This window comes from Rhinatrema bivittatum, chromosome 7 (assembly GCF_901001135.1).
Source record: "Rhinatrema bivittatum chromosome 7, aRhiBiv1.1, whole genome shotgun sequence".
NCBI classification, from domain to species: Eukaryota; Metazoa; Chordata; class Amphibia; order Gymnophiona; family Rhinatrematidae; genus Rhinatrema; species Rhinatrema bivittatum.
The window spans coordinates 267,906,825-267,931,859 of record NC_042621.1 but is presented as its reverse complement, the minus strand read 5'-3'; the positions used below and the strand labels follow the sequence as shown (position 1 = coordinate 267,931,859).

Genomic DNA, 25,035 nt, shown 5'->3' with positions numbered 1-25,035 from the left:
ACTGACACTACATAAATAAACACCCAGTTATAAACACGGAGGCAGATATTTTACAAGTATTGAGTACATTTTCAAATGAGTTATGCACATAAATATACTATCATAGCAATTTTCAAAAGCCATTAAAAAATAAGCCATTACAAATATGCTTAATGGTCGATTTTAAAAGCCCTACTCGCGCCAAATCCAGGAGATATGCATGCGACTTGGCCTGGCACGCACTGCATGTATTTTAAAACCAGCGGGTACATGCGTATCTCCCAGTACACACATAAAAATGTTTCTTACCAAAAGGGGAGGAGCAAAGGCATGGTCTGGGTGGAGCATGGGGGGGATGGGTCTGAAGCATGAATCCAATGTGTAAGTATTTACGTGCACGAGCACGCACCAGGGTCCCCTACCGTGTAACTTTACTTTTGCTAAGGGCGGCGAGTAAGTCATGTAACAAAAAGAAATATGCCAGTTAGCGGGGTTTTAAGGGTCAGAGGTAATTGGGTGAAAGGGCAGCAAGTTAGCTAGGGGGTTAGGAAGCCCTCTCCTTTACTGGCGCGAACTGGGAAAAAGGCCTATTGCGTTGCCATGCGTACCTACTAAAATTCCCCCCACTTACATGCTTGAGATGGCATTCATGTGCACACCAATATAAAATCATGCACGTATGTACATGCAGATTTATTTATTTATTTGCTGATTTTTATATACCGACATTCGTCGGAACATCATGCCAGATAGCCCATTTTCTAACACACGCGCATATATGTGTATATGTTGTAAAATCGGCGTGCTCACGTACTTGCACCGGCAAATGCGGGCACATGTGCACACGCGCGCAGATCTTAAATCTTACTTCCTAATGCGGGTAAATGCTATGGTCAATTCATAGGCATGTACTGTAGCAATTTTCAAAAGGCCACTGATACAGAAAAAGTGTATTTATATGTGCAGAAACCAGTTTTAAACATGCAAATGCTTTTGAAAATCAGGCCCTTAATTAGCATAAATGCATGTAAGTAGCTTGTATGTGTGTACATGCTATTGTATAAACATCAAAAGTACACACTTATTTTTGGTGCCACATGCACATTTACCTGCTCAAAAATGCGAGGTCTGCAGGGGTGGAAGCAAGAGAAATATGCAGAAGTTGCTGATGTATAAGAGATTTTAACAAATACATTAGGCAACTTATTCACGCAATTTTGCATCTGCTAATTAACTAGCGTATTTGATATCAGCCTCATTATGGGCTGTTTTTTTGGTGGGAGGTTTAGGTGAACTGGGGAAGTTCAGGGTGAAGTACTAGAAGAGTCTCGATGAACTGGAGACGAACTAGGTGAACTGGCGGAGGGATCTGCAAACTGGAGATTTCAAGTATGTGCGCATATTATCTACTTGTGTATAAATTAGGGTTTAAGCGTATATGTTATATATTTTTTGTGTGTAAAACATACATGCGTATGTTTATAAAATAGATGGAATATGTGCTTTCATTGCATTGCAAAATATTTCTGTGTACTGAAACATATGTGTGAATGCTGGGGGCAGACATATTTGTATTTTATAATCTGTATGGACTGATATGCGCAGATTATAAAATACTATATTTAGATCTCCACACACCCATATATGCGCATATATGGGACCATGTGGAGTTGTTTGAAAGTTATTTTATATGCATGTATATCATTTTGAAAACACTTACTTGTGTGCATAGTTGGTATCACCAATTCACTGATACCTCTATCAGTTCCCCAGTCTTTCTCCAGTTCATCTAGACCCTCTAGCACTTCACCCTGACCTCCCACCACTTCACCCAGAATTCAGACCCAGAGACTGCAGACAACAGATAAGTTTGGTTTCACTTGTGTGAGCAATTTGCAAGTCTAAAAGTGTGCAAATAAGTTTGCTAATATATACATGTATATCTCTTACAAAATAGCACCAGAAGTGTGAGAGAGAGATATACCTCTCTTTTCATATATGCATGAAAGTGAAAATACATGCTTACTCTCGAGGGTTACAAATTGCATATTTGTATGTACATGCTATTTTTGTGTGTATATGCTAATTTTTACACATGAAACCCCTTTGAAAATTCACTCCATAGTCAGGATTATTTTTCCCTATGTGCATCATTTTGCACTTCTCTTGTCCATAATAAATTTCACCTGCTGTTTAGATGCCGAGTTCCCCAGTCTGATAAGTTCCTTCTGCAATTCCTCATAGATGCTTACTCTCGAGGGTTACAAATTGCATATATGTATGTACATGCTATTTTTGTGTGTATATGCTAATTTTTACACATGAAACCCCTTTGAAAATTCACTCCATAGTCAGGATTATTTTTCCCTATGTGTGCATCATTTTGCACTTCTCTTGTCCATAATAAATTTCACCTGCTGTTTAGATGCCGAGTTCCCCAGTCTGAAAAGTTCCTTCTGCAATTCCTCATAGTCTGCTCGTGTTTTAACTACTATGAATATTGTTGTATCATTTGCAAATTAGCCCCTAGATTCATCATTTTGCTATAAATATAGCACCCGCGGGTATCACATTGGTATTTTACTGCAATGCACATTAAATATATCGCACCCACATTATTTTCACATCGCAAGCTGAGTTACTGACCGGACAGGCTTTTGGCCTTCTGGAGAGAGAGAAAGAGAGAGAGAGAGAGTGTGAGCGCCTCTATAGAGGCTGACAAAAAAAATGTTAACTATTTATACCACTGTAAGAGGAGGCACTGCCTCAAAACCTCAACTCGGGGTGAGGTTTTGAGGCAGTTTTACATGCACAATTATACATACAAACAGCACAGTTACCATAAGTGAAGATTTAATGTGATTTGGAGTGATGAAAGGTGAAAGAAGAGTAGATTTGTACCATGTTCAGAGAGAACATGGTACAAACTGTCCCCCAAAACTCATACCAAGTTCATACCAAGTTCACCTGACCAATTTAAATTAGCCATTCTCAAACCTCTACTTAAAAAACCTAACCTTCCAACCACAGATCCAGCTAACTTCCGCCCAATAGCTAATCTGCCATTGATCGCCAAAATTATGGAAAAGATAGTCAATAAACAACTATCTGAATATTTGGAAGAAAACAACATTTTTGTATCTTCCCAGTATGGCTTTCGGAAATCGTTAAGCACTGAATCTCTCCTTATCTCTCTTACCGATTCTATTCTATCTAATATGGACAAAAAACAACCACATCTTTTGATACTACTAGATCTCTCTGCAGCCTTTGACACTGTCAACCATTCATCTCTACTAAAATGTCTGGCAGATATAGGCATTAAAGGAACAGTCTTCAGCTGGTTCAAATCCTTCCTAGCAAATAGACAATTCAAAGTAAAGATTAACAACAAAGAATCACAACCGATCCCTTCCAACCGGGGGGTCCCTCAGGGTTCCTCCCTTTCCCCTACCCTCTTCAACATTTACCTCTTACCTCTATGTCATCTACTTACTAAACTAAACCTAACTCACTATCTCTACGCGGATGACATCCAGATACTCATCCCAATCTCAGAATCCTTACAAAAAACCTTGGCTCACTGGAACAATTGTTTGCAACAGATCAATCATCTTCTCTCCAGCCTTTGCCTCATTCTTAACAACAACAAAACTGAGATCCTAATCATCAATCAAGACATCAACATCAAACTTCTAAACCCAGCTGACCTACTCAACTCATCCACTCCCATATTAAATCACTCACCACATGTTCGAGATCTAGGTATCATGCTAGACAATCAGCTCAATTTTAAAAAATTCATAAGCACAACCACCAAAGACTGTTTTTATAAGTTACAAGTCTTAAAAAAATTGAAGCCTCTTCTTTATTTCAACGATTTTCGGATGGTCCTACAAGCCATTATTCTATCAAAAGTCGACTATTGCAATTCGCTTCTCTTTGGCCTTCCATATTCATCCATCAAACCCCTCCAAATGCTACAGAACTCTGCAGCCAGAATCCTTACCAATACGAATAAAAGAGATCACATCACCCCCATTCTCAAGCTCCTCCACTGGCTGCCTATAAAGCAAAGGATCCTATATAAAGTACTCACCGTAATTCATAAATCCATTCACAATATCTCTCCTCTTCAATTATGTAACCAACTACGCCCTCACTCCTCCTCTAGACCCATCAGAGGAGCATATAAAGGCACACTCTATGTACCTTCAACAAAATCCTAGCATCATAAACGTGCCATATCTACAGCAGGCCCCATTCAATGGAATGCGCTCCCACCAGACATTCGGCTTGAGTTCTGCCACTCTTCATTCAAAAAAAAAAACTTAAAACCTGGCTCTTTAGCCAAGCTTTTCCAGGACCATGATCATCATTTTTTCCCCTCCAACCAGCAAGAACATATCTTCTTCACAAACCCCCATTTTCCATACCACTACCTACTTCGGTATCTAATCTCTTGCTGCAGGACACTTGAGACTTTCTCACTTATACGTTATAATTTTTATGCTCAATAAGACCTGTCAACTTAATTGTTTAAGTCTTTTTTTTTTTTTTTTCTCCTTTATCTTTTGGTCATCAATGTTACAACGTTATTGTTAAATTTTGAACTTATGTACACTGTTCCAAGTTTCATAACCTTGTTCTATGTAATGCCTTTTGGCAATTTTCATGTTCTGTTTCAATGTAAACCGATGTGATCTTTATTTCATATAGGAACACCGGTATATAAAAATCTAAAAATAAATAAATATTGCTCCCTCTTACAGTGGTATAAAAAGTTCAGATGTAAGTGAACCTCCACAGAGGCTCTTTCTTTCTCTCTCTCTCCCCCCCCCCCCTCCATCCTGAACCACAATTTGTGATAAAAATGTTTTCGGCCGGTAATGCAGGCACAATGCACAGGAAAAAGGTGTATGGTAATTATTTCCGGTATTAAAACCTACGTTACTCTATCGCACGCCATACTAGAACATAAGAATATAAGAAATTGCCATGCTGGGTCAGACCAAGGGTCCATCAAGCCCAGCATCCTGTTTCCAACAGTGGCCAAACCAGGCCACAAGAACCTGGCAAGTACCCAAACACTAAGATCCTCATTTCCATTTACTCCACCCAAACCCCTCCCATTTGAATGCAAATGAAAAATCTGCATATGCAATTTGCGATGCAGTATTTATCGTATGCGTTAGGGCCCTAATGCATTTTGAAAAATGACCCTCTTAGATGGTAATTATGAAATAGCCCTTGGCCCACATGTAAAAGTGTATGCCAGCTCGTGCCAAAGGATGCGGCCATATTATAACATAAGTGCCTATATGTGTACAAAAGGGTAAATTTTAAAAGCCCTGCGTGCGTAAATCCAGCCGGATTTATGCGCGTAGGGGACTTGCGTGCCGGCGCGCGCAAAGCCCCAGGACGCATATAAGTCCCGGGGCTTTGCTTGGGGGGCATGTCGGGGGCGTGTCAGGGCGGCGAAAATTTGAGGGCATTCCGGGGTGGGGCCGTGGGTGTGGTGCCAGCCCGGGGGCGTTCCAGGGGCGTGGCTGAGGCCTCTGAAGCAGCCCCAGGGCCGGGGAATGGCGCGCCGGCACCCAGCCGGCGCACGCAAGTTACGCCTGCCTCAGGTAGGCGTAACATTTTCGACAAAGGTAGGGGGGATTTAGTTAGGGATGGGGGGTGGGTTAGATAGGGGAAGGGAGGGGAAGCCGGGGAGGGGCCGGAAAAAAAGTTCCCTTCAAGGCCGCTCTGATTTCGGAGCGGCCTTGAAGGGAACAGGGAAAGCCATCGGGGTTCACCTCAGGCTCGGCGCGCGCAAGGTGCACATGTGTGCACCCCCTTGCGCGCGCTGACCCTGGATTTTATAACATGCGCGTGGCAGCGTGTGCATGTTATAAAATCGGGCATAGATTTGTTCGCGCCAGGTTGCGCGAAGAAATCTACGCCCGCGCATATGTTTTAAGATCTTCCCCATAGTATAAAAAAGGCTGTACACGGGTAGATGTGTGCATAATTTTATATGGACGCATGCATGTGTGCACAAATGCCGCCTCTACTATGTAAGTGGGGGCATTTTAGTAGACATGTGCACTGACGCAATTACCAGTTTCCCCAGTTCATTGCCAGTTCGCCCAGGTAAAGGATAGGACTTCCTAAGCCCCCTAGTTAATTAACCTCCCTTTTACCTTGTTAGCCCCTACCCTTAAAACCTCACTGACTAGCCTAGTTTTTTTTTGTTTTAGGACTTACATGCCATACATAGCAGAAGTTAAGTTATACAGTAGAGAACCCTGGAGTCTATTTTATACTATATGTGCATATAGGACCTTATGTTTGTGCATTTGTGCATGCTAATCAGCTCATTATAGTATGTGCAGTGCCAGCAGCAGAATAACACGATATCCCTGTGTTAGGGCATTTACTGTACCGTGAATGGCCTAACATGGCTTTGTGAATGAGCCCCTGAGATTTTAATTATATAATTATTTAGTATATGACAGCAGATAAAGACCCAAAATGGTCCATCCAGTCCGTCCAGTAAGTTGCTTAGGGTAGTAACTGCTATTCCCCCCACGACTTCTGTTAAGGGTAGATTCTGTGCAGGTTACCTCTCATGCCTTCTGTCCTGTGCAGATTACCCTGATGCAGATATTTTACACCGAAAGTTAACACAGGTTACCCCATTTTTTCAATTCCACCCTCTAGCCACTAGGGATCCTCTGTGTATCTATAACTGGGATTTTTTTCCTATATGCATCACTTTGCACTTGTCCATATTAAATTTCATCTGCCATTTAGATGTCCTGTCCCACAGTCTTGCAAGTTCCTCACAGTCTGCTCACGTTTTAACAGCTTTGAATCATTTTGCATCATTTGCAGATGATCCCTTTTCCAAATCATTTGTGAATCCGTTAAATAGCACCAGTCACAAAAGAGATTTGTGGAACATTCCACTTTTTACTTTTCTCCATTTGGCCCTATTCTCTGTTTCCTATCTTTCAACCAGCTGCCAATCCATAATAAGACATCATCTCCTATCTCATGACTCTTTAATTTCCTGAGGAGTCTCTCAAGAGGGACTTTATCAAATGCATTCTGAAAATCCAGATATAATGCATCAACCAGCTCACCTTTATCCATATGTTTATTAACACCCTCAAACAAATCTAGTAGATTGATAAGGCAAGATTTGCCTTGGCTGAATCCATGTTAGTTCTTTCCCATTAGGCCATGTCTGTTCATATGGGGGTAGATTTTCAAAGGGTTACACGCGTAACTCTGAAAACCTGCCCCTGTGTGTGCCGAGCCTATTTTGCATAGGCTCGGCGGCGCATGCAAGCCCCAGGATGCACGTATGTCCCGGGGCTTTGAAAAAGGGGCGGGAAGGGGGCGTGGCACCGTCCGGGGGCAGTCCGGGGTTGGGACCGAGGCCTCCGGCACAGCAGCTGTGCCGGAGGTTCGCACACCAGCAGCTGGCCGGCGCGCGCAAGTTACGCCAGCCACAGGCAGGCGTAAAATTGAAAATAAAGGTAGGGGGGGGATTTAGGTAGGGCTGGGGGGCGGGTTAGATAGGGGAAGGGAGAGGAAGGTGGGGGGAGCGGAAGGAAAGTTCCCTCCGAGGCCGCACGGGCGCATGTTATAAAATTGGGCATAGATTTGTGTGCGCTGGGTTGCGCGCAGAAATCTACGCCCGCACGTAGGTTTGAATATCTGGCCCATGGTCAATAGTTTTGTTTTAAGAGTAGCTTCTACCATTTTGCCCGGCATCAACGTCAGGCTCACTAGTCTATGGTTTCCTGGATCACTTCTGGAGCCTCTTAAAAATTAGTATTACATTGGCCAGTCTTCAGCAACTTTGGCTAGTTTTTGTTAGGGTTTGTTCCTCTTCCTCTATTATTTATTTAACGGTGTTTTTATTCCGTTTATAGTATTAAATCGTGTTAAACAGATTATTCTCTTGTCAATTCCAGACTGGAAGCTCCAAGCAATGTGCTCCTCATTTTCGAGGTATGCTTTGGAGACCATCTAAAGTTTAATTGCGGAGTCAGTGAAATTTAATTGATATCCAAGGTACTACTTTGTTCTCCTTCCTCCAGGATGCTCCTGTGCAATCATCGAATTTTAAGCCATCAGATTGATGCAGCATTGGATACGAGAGATCTACATAGAAACATAGAAATGACGGCAGAAAAAGGCTAATCGGCCTATCCAGTCTGCCCAGCAAGCTCCCACACTTATTTTCCCATACTTATCTGTTTCATTATTTTCCTATACTTATCTGTTTCATTATTTTCCCATACTTATCTGTTTCATCAACCACCAAGTTCAGGGCCCTTGTTGGTAACTGTTTGATTCAAATTTCCTGCCATCCCCTGTCATTGATGCAGAGAGTAATGTTGGAGTTGCATAAAAAGTGAGCATAAGGCTTAATGGTTAAGAGTAGTAACTGCCGCATCAAGCAAGTTACCCCGATGCTTGGTTACCCAGACTGCACAGATCAATGCCTTGTTGGATGTTGTCTGAATGTAAAACATGTTTTCCACTTTTCCCCCTACCATTGAAGCAAAGAGCAGTGCTGTATATATATTTAAAGTGATGTATCAGGCTTAATTGGTTTAGGGTAGTAACTGTCGTAATAAGCAAGCTACCCCAATCTTCTTTGTTTACCCAGATTGTGAAGTTCAGTCCTTGTTGGCTGTTATCTGAATGCAATCCTCTTTTCCACATTTCCCCTTGCCGTTGAAGCAGAGAGCAATGTTGGAGTTGCGAAGGCTTATTGAGTAAGGGTAGTAATCATCAGGTAGTAGCCTCCACTCCAGTACTCCACCCCCATGGCTCTTCTCTTCATTCCCATCCTCTAGCCTTTATGGATCCACAGTGTTTATCCTATGCCCCTTTGAAATCCTTCACAGTTTTAGTCTTCACCACGTCCTCCGGAAGGGCATTCCAGGCATCCACCACCCTCTCCGTGAAGAAATACTTCCTGACATTGGTTCTGAGTCTTCCTCTCTGGAGCTTCAAATCGTGACCCCTTGTTCTACTGATTTTTTTCCAACGGAAAAGGTTTGTTGTTGTCTTTGGATCATTAAAACCTTTCAAGTATCTTAAAGTCTGTATCATATCACCCCTGCTCCTTCTCTCCTCCAGGGTGTACATATTTAGGTTCTTCAATCTCTCCTCATAAGTCATTTTATGAAAACCATCCACCTTTTTGGTCGCCCTTCTCTGGACCGCCGCCATCCTGTCTCTGTCCCTTTGGAGATACGGTCTCCAGAACTGAACACAGTACTCCAGGTGAGGCCTCACCAAGGCCCTGTACAAGGGGATCATCACTTCCTTTCTCTTACTAGATATTCCTCTCTCTATGCAGCCCAGCATTCTTCTGGCTTTAGCTATCGCCTTGTCACATTAATCTGCAGATGTCATATACCAGTGTGTCCTCATTTCCTCAAGCCACACATACAGACCTGAGAGAACACAACACTGATCAGATCCTGTGAGTAAATGAAGTATGGCATGGTTTCATAATTTATATAGCCTTTACACTGTCTCTCATCACCCTATGTTTTGGCTCCAGCCAGCAGAATCTTAAGATACAAGGTATCAAGTATCAGAAAAAGCCTCATATTTAAAAAAAACTACACATGGTAAACTGAAAAATTCTGGTTTTGGATTCTTGAAATTTATTGCAAAAAAGTAAGACTTTGCCAGTTGTGCTGCTGGGTTTACTTTAAATGATGATATAGTGGAAGCAGTCATGGATCTGAAGAGGCACTCAGACTGTGCCCTTATTAGGCAATTTATTGGATACAATCTTTTGTTCTTGGTCATGCTGTGTAATTATGATGATGCTGATTTTTAAAACTGCATGAACTTGCCATGATATCAGGCAGAAAACTGTTTCCTCTTTCTCAGACTGTTCCTAGCATGCTGAAGTGGATAGAAGTAGATTTAAGAGCCAACTCTACTTGACATATCAGTAGCTTTTATAAAGTATCTGGATTAAAGAAAATGCAAAACTTACCAGAATATTTAACAATATAGCTAGAGATCTCTGTTTTCAGTTTTTATTTTATTTTATCTGGAAATTTAAATATATAACAATAGATGTCAGTGGAAAAATGACTTCAATATAACCTACAGGTGAAAAATCATTGGAAAAGTCATTTTCCAATGCTTTCTTTTTTTTTTTTGTTCTAACATTGAAATTCCCAGGCAAAATAAAATAGAAACTGAAAACAAAGGTCCCTAAATATAGCCAAAAAAGTATGAAAAACTATACGGCCCTTGTATTTGCTATATAAAACTTGCCTAAGATAGCTTGGAGGTACTAGATTAGATTGAAGGATTGGGTAGAAACCAGTTCTTAGCACCTCCCTCAACACAGAACTGTATACAATTGGGAGATCATCGATTTTTTTAAATAGAATGTCAAACTGATGGTTTATGCAATAAACAAAATAAAATCCAAGCATGCAAAAAAAAACCAAACAACTGTTGAATAAATATTTCAATAAAGCATTGCTAGACCTATGAGATGCAAAGCAGACTTCAGATATGAATTATTTTCATGAGGTTTTTAACTTTTTCCACAATTTATTTTTCATTATGGTTGCTTCTCAGAGCTGGCTTCATATTTGAGGTGTAGCATGGTAATTACAAATAAGATATTTGGACCAATGAGATAAAAGAAAAATGAATAACTTAATGGTGAGTGAAGATGCTTAAAATATTAAAGGTCTTCATGTTTCATATCTACTGTTGTATTATTTTTGTTTCTATGTGAATGTTTTCCACCTTGTAACACACATTATATTTTGTATGTTTTAAATGAACTAGTGATTCTCACATGGAATGATGGTATCTATTAAAATTCTGATACTCTATATATGGACCATTGTAAGGGGGCATTTGATTCGGGATAAGTTTTTGGGAGGTGGATTGGCATTAGGGGGGTGGTGTTACAGACACATTCAGAGGTAGCCAATGTAAATTTGAAAAGCAGTTGATTTGTACAATGCAGTTAGTAGAGACTATATTCATGATTGATTATTAATAATAATGAATAATAATAATAATAACAATAATAATGTTGATGATGATAATGAATGGGGAGGGGGCTGGCTCAAGGCCTTTTCTGTGAGAGGGTGGGCACAGGATGGCATAGATAGTGACTGTGGGGAAGGGGAGCTGGATCAAAGCCATTCACATAGAAACATAGAAAATGACTGCAGAAAAGAACCATTCAGTCTGCCTGGTAAGCTTATGGTAGCATCTGCCGTGCAATACAGGTCACCCCCAATACATAGTTTCCAAAACTGTCCAAGTCAGGGCCCTTGTTGGTTGCTGTCTGAGTCCATTTTCCTGTTACCTCTTGCCATTGAAGCAGAGAGCAATGTTGGAGTTGCATCAGAGGTATCAGGCTTATTGGTTAAGGACAGTAACAACCGCATCAGCAAGTTACCCCCATGCTTGTTTTCCTCCCCATGCTTATTTGTTTTCCCAGACCATAAAATTCAATGTCCTTGTTGGTTGCTGTCTGAATCTAATTCGCCTTTTCCTCTTTTCCCCTGCCTAAAAGCAGAGAGCAGTAATGGAGTTGCATCAACAGTATTTATTTATTTATTTAACAGTTTTATATACCACGGTTCAGGTAACAGAGTTACTGTCCAGACAGTTTGGAATCATAAGCCTATGCTAGTACTTTCTTCCGGAGATTGGCAGGCACTATGGTCTTGCCCGCAGGTACTGGGTGCGTGGCGGATATAATGACTCTCTCAGGTTCAATGATGTGTTCAGGAGCGTCAGGTACATCTTCAGATAGGAATGAGCGTGAAAGGGTATCTGCTCTGATATTCTTGTCTCCAGGTCTGTACTTTAAGATGAAATCGAACCTGTTGAAAAACAGGGACCACCTGGCCTGTCTGTGGTTGAGGTGTTGGGCGTGCCAAAGGTATTCTAGGTTTTTATAGTCAGTAAAAACCATAATCTGGTGTTGAGCACCCTCGAGCCAGGGTCGTTGTCTTTGAACGCCATCTTTATCGCCAACAATTCTTTATCTCCGATTCCATAGTTCCTTTCAGCTGATGTGAATCGTCTGGAGAAAAAGGAACATGGCTACAGGATCTTACAGTCGCTGGTTTGACTCAACACAGCCCCCACTCCGACATCAGAGGCATCCACCTCAACTATAAAGGGGCGTGTAGGATCCGGGTGCTGAAGACATGGCTTGCTGGAAAAAGCGTCCTTCAGCTTTTGAAAAGCGGTCACGGCCTCAGTAGACCAGTTGGCAACATTTGCACCTTTCTTTGTCAGAGCTGTTAAAGGCACAGTTAGTGAAGAGTAGTTTTTAATGAAGGTCCTATAGTAATTTGTAAAACCCAGGAACCTTCTGAGAGCTTTTAGACCAGTAGGTTGGGACCATTTCTGAATGTTCTCCAGCTTTTGTGGGTCCATTTGGAACCCCTTGTTAGACACGAATTCCAAATGCGAATTCCACAAGGAGTCCTGTACCCTAGGAATGGTACAGACTCCTTGTGGAATTCGCATTTGGACAGTTTAGCATACAGGCGGTTCTCCCGCAGTCTTTGTAACACTCTCTTGACATCCGTGATGTCGTTATTCAGATCCTGAGAAAAGATCAGGATATCATCCAGATAGACAACGACACATTGGTAGAGTAGGTCGTGTAGTAGGTCGTTCATCATGTTCTGGAAGACAGCTGGGGAGTTGCATAAGCCGAAGGGCATCACCAAATACTCAAAGTATCCATCCCTGGAGTTGAAAGCTGTCTTCCATTCGTCCCCTGAACGAATGCGGACAAGGTTATATGCTGCTTTAAGATCCAGCTTGGAGAAAATCGTAGCCCCTTGTAAGCGGTCAAACAGCTCGGATATGAGTGGTAATGGATAGCGGTCTTTGACCGTGATCTCGTTTAGTCCACGATAATCAATGCATGGACGTAGGGTTCTGTCCTTCTTCCCCACAAAGAAAGATCCTGCTCCCGCAGGGGACTTGGATGGCCTTATGAAACCTTTTTGTAGATTCTCTTGAATGTATTCTGACATCGCTTTATTTTCCACCACCGAGAGGGGGTATACTCTTCCCTTAGGTGGTTCAGTATGCGGTTTCAAGTTAATCACACAGTCATAGGATCGATGTGGAGGAAGTATGTCAGCAGCTTCCTTAGAAAACACGCCGTGAAATGATGCGTATTGTGGTGGTAACCCTGGCATCAACGGAATTGTAGGCATACAGGGCAGTGGTGAGACCTCCTTCAAACACTTGCCATGGCAATCTGGGCCCCAGCATGAAAGCTCCAGTGTAGCCCAGTTGAATTGAGGCATGTGTTCTTGCAGCCATGGTAACCCGAGGACTAAGGGATGCCTAGCTTTCTCGAGCATGAAGAAGGAAATGGATTCTGTATGAAGAGCTCCAGTCCTTAAACTGACCGGTTCAGTTTGCAGAGTTACTTGACCCGGTAAGGGCTCCCCATTAATAGAGGACCACATGGGGATACGAAGGTGTTCCACTAGACGTCTCAGGATAAAATTCCCTCCTGCCCTGGAGTCCACTAGGGCAAGAGTCTGAAATTCAAGTGGTCCGTTAATCAAGGAGACTGGTAGAGAGAGTGGAGGAGAAGGAGCAGTTAGACCTAAGAAGAGTCCTTCCACAGGACTTAGGTCTGCTCGTTTCCTGTACAGATAGGGCATGTTTGTACTGCATGGCCGGCTTGCCCACAATACATGCAGAGGCCTAATCTTCTCCACTTTCTTCTCTCCTTCGAAGTCAGGTGACTACGGCCTAGTTGCAAAGGTTCCTCTTCAGCCGACATCACTTTAGACGGAATAGGCTTAGGTAGAGTCTTGACTTGGATCTCTCCCTAGCTAGGCCTCTTGGAACTTTTAACCTCTTGAACCTTGTCCCGAAGTCGCTGATCAATTCTTGCAGTTAACTTCATCAGGTCCTCTAAGGTCTCAGGCATTTCTCAAACCACTAACTCATCTTTCTATTGGGAGTTCAGGCCTTCAAAGAAAAGGGTCTTCAGGCATCTCAGGTCCCAGTTCAACTCTGAAGCCAACGTCTTAAACTCAATGGCGAAGTCAGGCAAAGGCTTACTACCTTGCTGTAAATGGACCAGTGCAGATCCTGTAACAGTGTATCTGGCAGGATTGTCGAATATGGATTTGAACAGTTCCAAAAATCCAGTAAGGTCCTTCAAAATAGGGTCATCTCGCTCCCACAGCGGAGAAGCCCAAGTCAGTGCTCTTCCATCCAGATAAGACAGAATGTATGTTGTCTTGGTGTAGGCTGTGGGAAAATTATTAGGCTGAAGAGCAAAATGCATACAGCATTGATTGAGAAATCCCCTGCATCTCCAGGCCTCTCCAGAGAAGCGAATAGGAGCGGAAAGGGGTACAACAGTTTTTACCGTCACCTCTGATGGTTTTTCTTCTTTACCTGAGGTAGTAGAAGCGTTCATCTGTGAGTGCAGTAGATTAAAGGCCACAGTCAAGCTTTCCAGCGTGCTCTGTTGTTCAGTGATTCGCTGGGCCAGGCCTGGAATGACCTGTAACGCAGTGAGCTAAGCCGAATCCATGGAGTTAGCAATCTGTTATGATATTGAGGTGTTTGGTGGGTTCTCAGGGGCAACAGTGATGTTATCTCCCACGGAGAGGAGCCCCATAGGGAGACTGATGCACCAGGCTAGACTCAGCACAAACACAGAGATAGTTTCTTTTATTATATAGCTAGGATGACCACCAGAGGTGGCAATAGAGAGCAGGTTAGCTGGTAGCAGTTTGTAATCCTTGGCGAGGGAAACCCATCCACAATGGTGGTGTAAGGCCCCGATGCAGATGTCCAATAAGGCACTGTAGGAGAGACAGACTGGCTCATGTTAAACACACTCCCGTAGCTGAGTATAGAGAATCCCAATGAGCAGTAGAGAGGACAGGTTTTAGCAATTATCGTTCAAAAATGATTCACATCCCTAATATATAATTGCGATGGAGAAGGTCCAGAGAAGGGCAACCAAAATGATAAAGGGGATGGAACAGCTCCCCTATGAGGAAAGGCTGAAGAGGTTAGGGCTGTTCAGCTTGGAGAAGAGACGGCTGAGGGGGGATATGATAGAGGTCTTTAAGATCATGAGAGGTCTTGAACACGTAGATGTGACTCGGTTATTTATACTCTCGAATAATAGAAGGACTAGGGGGCATTCCATAAAGTTAGCAAGTAGCACATTTAAGACTAATTGGAGAAAATTCTTTTTCACTCAACACACAATAAAGCTCTGGAATTTGTTGCCAGAGGATGTGGTTAGTGCAGTTAGTGTAGCTGGGTTCAAAAAATGTTTGGATAAGTTCTTGGAGAAGTCCATTAACAGCTATTAATCAAGTTTACTTAGGGAATAGCCACTGCTATTAATTTCATCAGTAGCATGGGATCTTCTTAGTGTGTGGGTAATTGCCAGGTTCTTGTGGCCTGGTTTGGTCTGACCCAGCATGGCAATTTCTTATGTTCTTATTCTCAAATTCACCCTTTCCCCTATCCCTATTCCCCACTCTCTACAAATTCCCACTTTTCCCTATCCAGAAACCCCACTTTCCCTTCCCCCAATCTCCCATCCAATTCCTAAGTTCCCATGCTCCCTAATAATCCCTCATTCTCTCACCTTATTCCCATGTCTCCACTCCCTCCTTCCCCATTCTCTCACCCTATTCCCAAATCCCCATTCTCCCCCCATTTTCTCATTCTATTCATGCCCCCACTCTCTTTGAATTCCTACTTCCCACAGTTCCCCCCCAATCCCAGGACCCCCATTCTCTTCCCCATTCTTCCTCCCTATTCCCAAGTCCCCACTTGCCCTTAGTTCCTACTGTCCCACAATCCACATGTCCCTGATCTTAGGCCCACAACTCCATTGATGCCCTACTCTCTGGCTCTCTTTCCCTCTTATCTACACCTCCATACCCTGGTTCATAGCTCCCCATCTTCTTGTCTCCTTCTGTCCCCTTCCCACTTGAGCCATTGTATAACCTGAGCTCTCAGTAGGAAAATTCCCATCAGGGAGGATCCTGGAATCTGGGGTAAGTCTCACCAAAGCAATTCAATTGAGGATATCAGGCTGAGACACCATCACATCTGCTAATGCAACAGCCACTGGAGTCTCTCTTCCACCCATGTGCTTCAGTGATTAGCTGATGAACTATGTGGCCGGAAGAAGGAAGGCACTGGAGGGAGAGGACAAAGGCAGGATGCTCTAAGAATTTCAGGGCATGAGCCCCATGTGTCTAAAGTTAGCAATGTCCCCAAGCTGTGACTGTTTCTATTTCTGCCTCCAGTCCCCACCCACAAACTCTACCCATGCTGCCACTGGAGCAAACATGACCCCGTGCTTCTTCCACACTGCTGGCTCTGCATTGGATGACAACCGCCTATGGCAGGCTGGTGGTGCTGCATCATGGCACCCTTCAGGTAGAGGCACCTATGGCTAAGGTTATATTGATCATTGAGTTAATAAAGTTCTGATAGGAAAAGACCTTGATGAATAAGGCCAGACAAGGACAGGACTAAACGAGGCATACTAAAGTAGGACTTAGGCATGGCAGACAAGGGAAGGAGAAGACAAGGACAACATAGAACAGAGAACACAAAAGCCTGAAGACAGCAAGGGTGGAGGTCCAAAGGCCACTAAGCAAGGTATGGCCCGTAGGCCATAAGGCAAGGTAAGGCTTAGATAGGCAACAAGGCAAAGAGCAAGAAGGCTTGGAGGCTACAAGGCTACAAGGCAAAGTAAGGCCTAGATAGGCCATAAGGCAAGGAGCAAGGAGCAAGAAGACCTAGAGGCCACAAGGCAAGGTAAGGCCTAGATAGGCCACAAGCAAAGGAGCAAGAAGGCCCGAAGGCCACAAGGCATAGGATGAGGTAAAAAAGGCCAAGTCAGAGAGCCAAGGGTGACTCCATGAAATGGTGCCTAGGTTCTACCAAGGCAGGGTTAAATGGGGCTGGAGCTTGAGTGTGGTGCAGGCAGCAAGATGGAGCTTGGCAAGGTGATGACGCTTGCTGAAGACCCCTGGTGGAGAGGAGGCTGCATCACAGGCTGCGTCAGGTGACCAGTGAATAGATGGCTCAGGTAGCTCAGAACAGAGCTCACTGGAGGCCTTTGCTGGTAGAGAGGTATCACAGCATGTTGGATCAGGGAACGGTGAGGCTGCACCAAGTAAAAGTCATTGTGTAAAAAAGTACAAAGCTCTTACAGAAATCTAACGCAGCAGTACTTGATTGAGGAGGGGGGAAGGGTGAGATACTAATATGCACTAAACAGGGGAGAAATCCCTGGGTGACCATATTTGATGAACTCAGGGTAGCAAAATAGTGCAAAAAAGACAGTAGTGAGAGCTGGAGGAATGCTGGGGTGACCAGGGAGAGGTATTTGCTAATAGAAAAAGGAGTGGACTGGATAATGCTTCTGTACAAGTCATTGATGAGGTCTCATCTGGATCATTGTGTCTGATTCTGAAGGTTATACCCCCAGAAGGATACAATCTGATTGAAGACACTTAGGAAAGTAAATCAAAGTGTGCACCATAAGCCCTAGCAAATGAGACTTAAGGACCTAAACATGTGTACCCAGTATGGGTGGATATGGGGAATACGAAAGAGACATTCAAGTTCCTCAAAAGTATTAATAATGGACAAAGAGTAACCATTTTTCAGTTGAAAGGACGTTTTAGACAGGGGTTGTGATATGTGGCTGAAAAGAGGTAGATGCAGGAGTAACACAGATAATCTTTCTTCACAGAAAGGGTGAAGGATACATGGAACAGCCTCCCAATGGAGATGATGGAGACTAAAGCGATAAATACAGTTCAAGAAAGTCTGGGATCAGTGCAGAAGATCCTTAGCGATAAGGATGCGAGGCAAAGAATCTGTGATGCTGTAGGCTTTGCAGCATTGCATCAGGAATGGACAAACTCGTTGAGCTGTGCGGTCCTTCCTTATCTGCTATCCTTTTCTAAGTTTAAGTATCTCCTTGACTGACCTAGCGGGGACCTAGAATGCACCCACAGTACGTAACTCAGACCTGACAATTACAGCAAAATACCTAAATGTTGTAGCAGGATTAGTAGAAATTAATTTATTACCTTCCCCACCTTTTTACTATTAGCATTTAAAAAATAATTTCTAAAAAGGTGTCATATTTATTAGCCTGAAAAATGAGTGTAATTCAGTCAGTGGTAAATACACGCTATTTTAAAAATGGTGCCCCATATGGATTTGCTATTGTATGATTTCAATAAATGGGGAGAGTGGGTGTGATCTGGGTGTGTGTGTGTGTGTGTGTATGTGTGTGTGAGCGAGAGCCTTGGGCAATGATATAGAAGTCCTTGTTCATGAGATCACCTCTACCACTTATTTTCGGTGCAACCCAGAGCAACTTGCCTTATCTCCCGCTGCATTCAGGAGCCAGCTGAAAACAAGGCATTTATGTTAATTTGCCCTTCCTGGTCAGCATGTTTAATTACTGAATTGGAAAACTGCACTCACATTCTTAAAGCCTCGATACAGGACCTGCAGTTCCTTTTTCGTGAACTTGGTTTGCTCCTCTAGTTGCTCCAGCCCCTCCGGACGATGGCACACAGTGGACAGTTCAAATTCATCTTCCTCATTGTCTGTAATAAACCAAAGCCAAAAGGAGCATCTTAGAAACATGTACATGAAGACAAAAAGTTGGTGCCAAAATCCCCCCCCTACCCTTCCTAGTTCCTCTCTACAATGATTCATTCATCACAACATGAGTTTCTTTAAAAGCAGGAATCCAGACAAGTATAAAGGCAGTGTTACTGATACAGTGTGTAAATAAGAGGTATGTCCTTTTATATTCAAGCAAGCTTACTTTCTATGGATGCCATTTCAACTATAGTGCACTCATCTGTTACTGTTTGGAAAACGTTTTTTTAACACCTATTAGATACATAGGATACCTATTTTAAAAGAATCTGTAAACATAGTTTACTGATAGTTTGAAAATTCACATTTTACTTTGCTCTAAGCATCTCACCATTGGAAGTACAACATTTTCAGAAGGATAGCTAGTTGTAAGGTTACATCTGTACTTTTAAGCCTAAGCACAACAAGCCAATTTTCTAACCCAAGGTACCCTCCTAAATTGAATTTGAAAATGGGATTGTTCTGTGGATATGTTTCCGTGATCCACTATGAAAGAGTAAAGTTAGCTGTGTTAGTGGTATACCGTTTACATGTGTATCTTTTGCGTGTAAACCTAATTCATGCACCCATAATGCCTTTTGAGGTGGCCAAGTTTGTGTGCATGATGAAAGTACTTATTATCAGGTGGCTGAAAATCCACTTACCCGGGTGATCTCTAATTATCCCTCACAAAAATCAACTAAATCATTGAGAATATGCCCATGAATAACTCCATACTAGTGTATAGCTGATGCACCAGTCACTTTTTTATTCCAATTTTCAGCCATTTAAAAAAAAAAGATTTTTGCAGCATTGAAGAAAAATGCTGGATTGACAGCACTGGAAACAGAAGTCCTCAGCACAGTGCCAGTATAGCAACAATGCAAGCTTTCCTCACACTGCCCTGCTAATGTGTGTCTACACCTTGCTGCTGCTGCTGCTATTGGCCTCCTCCCTTCTTCCTGATCCCACAGGCCAATCGGAGGCCATTAGAATTCCGGAGTCTCCGGGTCAAATCCGGAGAGTTCCCAGGTATGGGCATATTTGAATAATCTTTTTTTTTTTAAATTTGATTTCAGCTGTTTACATTAATATCTACCTTACTGTCTGTTTGCCATGTTAAGCTAATATAAAATACTTTTTTTTTTTTTTTTTTTTAAATCTACTAAGGAGAACTTCAGTTCTGAGCCCCATACATGTTTTAAAACTATTGAACACTGCTGGAAGACAATGTTTTTTCCAGCTCTGAAACGACGGAATGTACAGTCTGGGAAGTGGTCTTCTATATTTGTAGAAAATATCCTAGACGACTTTTTATAATGGCAGCAAGGAAGTCCAAACCCACCCTGAAAGGATGGGAAAGTTAACATAAAGAAATTGTTCCCAAATCTCTCCTTAACATAAAGCAGGGAGGGACTTCTTTTCTTATTAAAGCAGTAGCACTAACCTTTTACAGATCTAGTTATTTGACAGTTCAAGCTAAATTGTTAAGATGCACCCTTTTCCTTCTGCCATTTTGTTTTGTTTCCGAGGAGAAATATGAATTTAAAGCTTTGTTTGAAAGTACTTTTTACTTAGCCGGATCTAACTGCACCGGGGTGCTGCTGCGCTGAACCTTGTGGGTGTGTGATACTGACACATGTGAAACAAGTGTGTGCATTTCTGGAGTTTCTGGGGCACAGGATCTAGGATAACCAACAGTACCTGAATGTAAACCGATGTGATATCTCAGATCGAATGTCGGTATATAAAAATAATAATAAATAAATAAATAAAATCTGAAAGTTCACCCGTTTCCCAGACCAAACATATTATATATATCTCATGCATGTTCAAGGAAACCCAGACTGGCTTATGGCCCTTAAGAAATGCCTTTGCACACCCCCAGTACATAAGATGAATATGCCACTGTGATAGGGCATATGGACCTCCCTACGGGTTTTGAGATGATCAGATCCTCATTTTATGGACTCTGACAAGCCTGTAAAGTATAACTGTTGCAAGGAAAAGCAGCTGAGAACAATTAAGCAAACCTCTCCAGAGTAGAATGTCGTCTACATATCAATTAAGTCTGAACTATTTAATGCACTTCAGGTGCTTAAATTCAGCTGGTGGGAGCAGCAGCGGTAGAGCTTCGAGGCAGGTCTCTTTCTCCCCAGCTGCCATAGCGGCTTGCTGTGAGGTCTGACCTGTTTTGCTGGAAACTCAGGTAGGGCACTGGTGGGAAAGGTCTGAAGGGGCATGCACTGAGTATGTTAGAGGAAGCCACTGCCACTCAGGAAGAGGCATTTGGTTGATGTGGCCCAGGTCCCAAATATGGGACCCTTAATCTCACTTCTTAATGGCACATAAGCTTTCTTGAAATATTCCAACAGAAAGTAAGAATACAACTTCAACCAAAAGTATCTTTCACCTACACATTCAAATTATTGTTTCACCAATTAAAGCTGAGATTATTCTACGTGAAAAAAATGGAGGAAAAGACCTCAGACCCAACATATCGTGTTCAATGAACCTCTAGATATGTTGCATTATGCTCAGTCATCAGTCAGAAAAACCTCCAGCCTTCCAATATTACTTTATTTTACCAAAAAAAAAGTATTTTTTGATTTTCGTTTATTTATAAAAAATAACTTATCTCAACAGTGCTCTTTGCTTCATTCAAAATAGTGTCAACAATTCTATTATCTTCCGCCGACATTGGCCAATCGTTTCGTCGACTAGGCCGCCTCAGGGCGTAACTGTTTCACTCGCATCGGCAACTTTCATTCCCGGAGCATGACTTTCTCAGTGCAACTTCAAAATGTTGCCAACGTCGGCGGCAGATTTATAGAATTGATGACACTTTATAGAATCAAGTGGCAAAGTGGAAGCACCACTCCATTTTGGACTGAGCTCAGCCACGGAGGGAAAAGTCACCCTGAAGGATATCACCTTGGGCCCCATCCATTTCAAGATCTGCTCGACCACAATACTAAAGAAACAGTAATCAGGGAGGGGTTTGGAACCCATCTAACAAGCAAAGATTACATTGAGTTCAGGAGACCAGAGATAGTTTCTACAAGTTGCAGGAGGCAGTCCTTTGTGTATGCTGTGGACAGGAAAACACTGCTTTAGCTACTATCAGAGCAGCTTGTGGTCTAATTATCTGTCTTCCTCAGGCATTTAGCTTTGATGAGCCTTAGCTTCATTATCCTGGGCTGGCAGGTTTGAAGCCAGCCACAGTAAGACAGACTCTAGGTGGAGACTCTTGCAGTGTGTTTAAAAGGACCAGTTCTCAACATAGCTTGTGCTTTCTAATTTAGATCTACGGACGTAAGCGAGGTCACTGGAGGTGCTCTTTGGCTCATTTTACATTGCAGTCCACATTGAGACTAATGTTACTGTAACTGTAAGTTTAATTTAATTCTGAATGTAATCCACCTTGAGATCATCTTGGGATAAGGTGGAATATCAGTTGTTAATAAATAAATACGTTATAAGAGGTACCGTTGCAAACACGAACAGCTGGAAAGTGGACTTGGACAAAGAGATTTTTTAAAACTAGGTATGTGGCCATAAGAAAAGATGCACACCATTCTCAAGAATTAAAAATAAATATATGAAATAAAATATATGGGGACAAAGAACTAACCTAAGATGATGAAAAGAGTTGGCAATGGAGTACAGAAATAGGTTGGTTGATATGTTGAGTTATCTGTATAATTCTTTTGCTTTAGAACAGGTCCTCTCATCCAGGGCCAGCTATAGGCTAAGGTGGCTGCTGCAATGGCACCAGACCCTGTGGCTGGAGGGGCTTCATACGTGTCATACACTCCCATTTCTAAAGATGGCCCTACAGAGCCGGCTCTCATGAGGGGCCAGCCGGCCCCATGTGTGAGCCTCCTATTTGGAATGGAAATCCATATGGGAGGCAGGGCCACGGTGTGTTGTGGTTCACAGGCTTTACACTTGCTTGCTTGTTGCTGCTACCATCGCGCTCCTCTCCTAGTGGATGGACCTGGCTCTCACAACTTGCCCAGAAAAAAAAATAATGGGGTGGATGGAAGGTGAGAGAGAGTGAAGGCCTGCATGGGGTGAAGGGAAATGGAAAGGGGAAATGCACAATAGGGAAGAGAGAGAAAGGAGTAGAGGGCCACACAGTGGGATGGAGAGGAAGGAATAGTAAGGATATACATTTGTTATGCACAAATGTGCAAAACTGGGTGAATGAGGCCAATTTTGGTTCCTTCCAAATGGAATAAACCAAAAAAAGACCTGCCATGAAAATACTGAACAGTTTTCAGGTATTTTCATTTCATATTCAAATGTTTTAAAATAAATGAGCCTCCCAGACGCCCTCCAGTCCCCCTTTCACCCCCAAGACATCCCTGGGGCCAGGGCCTACCTGGCTGGGCTACGTTGGGCCCAACTAATGCCAAGACAGGCCTACGTAGATCCTCCAGGGGCCCCCTCCTATTCCCTGGATCCATGTGCCAGGGCTGGGGACCTCTTTTCCTGGCCTCCACTTACCCCATTCCCGTGGGTCCAAGTAAAAACGAAGAAAAGGACAGAAGTGAATCCACCTGTTCCTTCCCTCCCTGCTGAGCTACTTAAAAATGGTGCTGGTCTCAGGTGCCGCTGGCGCCATTGTGCTCTACAGCCACATCAAGTTAGGGCGGGGCCGAACGCCTTTTGTTTGGAAGGGGGGGGCAAGCCAATCAGGCAAGCTCCACCTCCACCTCCCGCTGCCAATTTCTGACTTTAAATTTACCGTTAATGTCGTCGTTTCTTACTTAACATTCCTTGCATAAATCAGAGGGTATAATTATTCCTAGAACGACTGATAAAAAGCTTAAATGTTCGAAACCCATCGTGGTAAAGCAGAGAATGCCAGTAACAGCATTACTAATAGAAATATCAGAACGAAGCGACTATTCTGTACTACGTATGGGGAGAGAGAAGATCATTAAGTACCAAGAGGTGCAATCAGCGACCAAGACAATGTGGCCGAAAGAAGTAGAAACAGTCTCGTTTGTTTGGGCCAGATCAGCCGTGAATGTGGACCCAGGAAATGGTTCTCAAAGACCAGAGCTTGGAACCTACAAGATTTTTCCAGCTGCTGGGCAATACAATTCATGAACAAATATACAAAATCAGATGTGAAGCTGGCAACATCAATTCTGAACTGACCACTTGAACACGCTTAATTTTCTCTGAGGGTTCACGCTTAATGGTACCAGCCTGTGCGCTTCCAGAATAATCTTTGGTTTTTGTTTTTTTTTAAATGAATATACCTAATTATTTCTTTAAAAAAAAAAAAAAGGCAATTTGCATCAGTCATTGAAGGGAAATGGAAAGGGGAAATGCACAATGGGAAAGAGGCAGTTTAGTGTGAAGAAAGAAAAAGAAAAAAATTCAAAGTAACGGTCTTCAGCTTTTGTAGATCAGTTTTCTAATTGCCTGTTGCCAAGGGTACACTTGCTTTCTCATTCTATCATATTTAGCTTGATTGCATCTAGCAGCACAAGAAGGAAAATGATCTCATGAAGCAAGGTGTAATACAATGGAAGGATAAAACCCACACTAACAGAACAAAGCCTAGAATGAGCACCGTGCATTTGGTTAGCAAAATGTCGAAAAGGTGGATAAAGTGCATGGTGCCGATGTAGCTGCAGGAGGACTGTCCCTTTCTTCATGAACCACGGTACTATTTACTGCCCGCAGAGGTGGCCATTTCTATAAGAGAATATTACCGGTCCCAAAACCTGGACCCCTGCAGGACCCAGCCCACACCGTGCTTGCCAAGGCCACAGAGGGGAAGAAGATAGGCAGTCGCCAATGATCTGCTCCATAACAACTGATTGCTGGAAACACTGACTCACCTGGTGTGGGTAGAGCAGCAGCTATAGTGTCGTCAATGGGGAAGAGGTGATGAGCATCCAACCGTGCCAAGCTAAGGTTGAGCGAGAAGTCCCCATCCATCCCCAGGCCTTGAGAAGAGCACCCTCCCAATAGTGCTCCTGCAGGCACTGCATAGCTCTTTGTCAGCTGGAGCCACATGAATGCCTGTATTTCATGAGACTCAGTGCAAGAGTACAGGCACCCACATGGTTCAAACCACAGAGACTGGTTGGACTGGAGATGCTGATGGTGAAGGAAACAAGCAACCTTTTATGCTAATCGAATTATGAAGGACGCTTAGAAGAAGATTATTGGGAGTACACTGCATGAGTACTTCGTTATAAAGATTGGAAACTGGATGAAGAAAAGTGTTCCTATTATATATATAAATAATATTTTTGATGCATTTTTGCACGTTTGAAATACTGTATAAACTTCAATGTGTCAGTAGTGTGT

At 42.8% G+C, this 25,035-nt stretch overlaps 1 protein-coding gene across 3 annotated transcripts in view; it reads right to left on the bottom strand.

Annotated features, from left to right (window-relative positions):
- Nucleotides 1-25,035, bottom strand: part of KCNIP2 (potassium voltage-gated channel interacting protein 2) — a 989,582-nt gene that overhangs the window by 34,234 nt on the left and 930,313 nt on the right. For all 3 annotated transcript variants that reach the window (XM_029610210.1, XM_029610209.1, XM_029610208.1), the window contains one exon: nucleotides 18,535-18,659. In XM_029610210.1, the coding sequence (XP_029466070.1) occupies nucleotides 18,535-18,659 (125 nt within the window). The remainder of the gene's footprint in view (nucleotides 1-18,534; nucleotides 18,660-25,035) is intronic.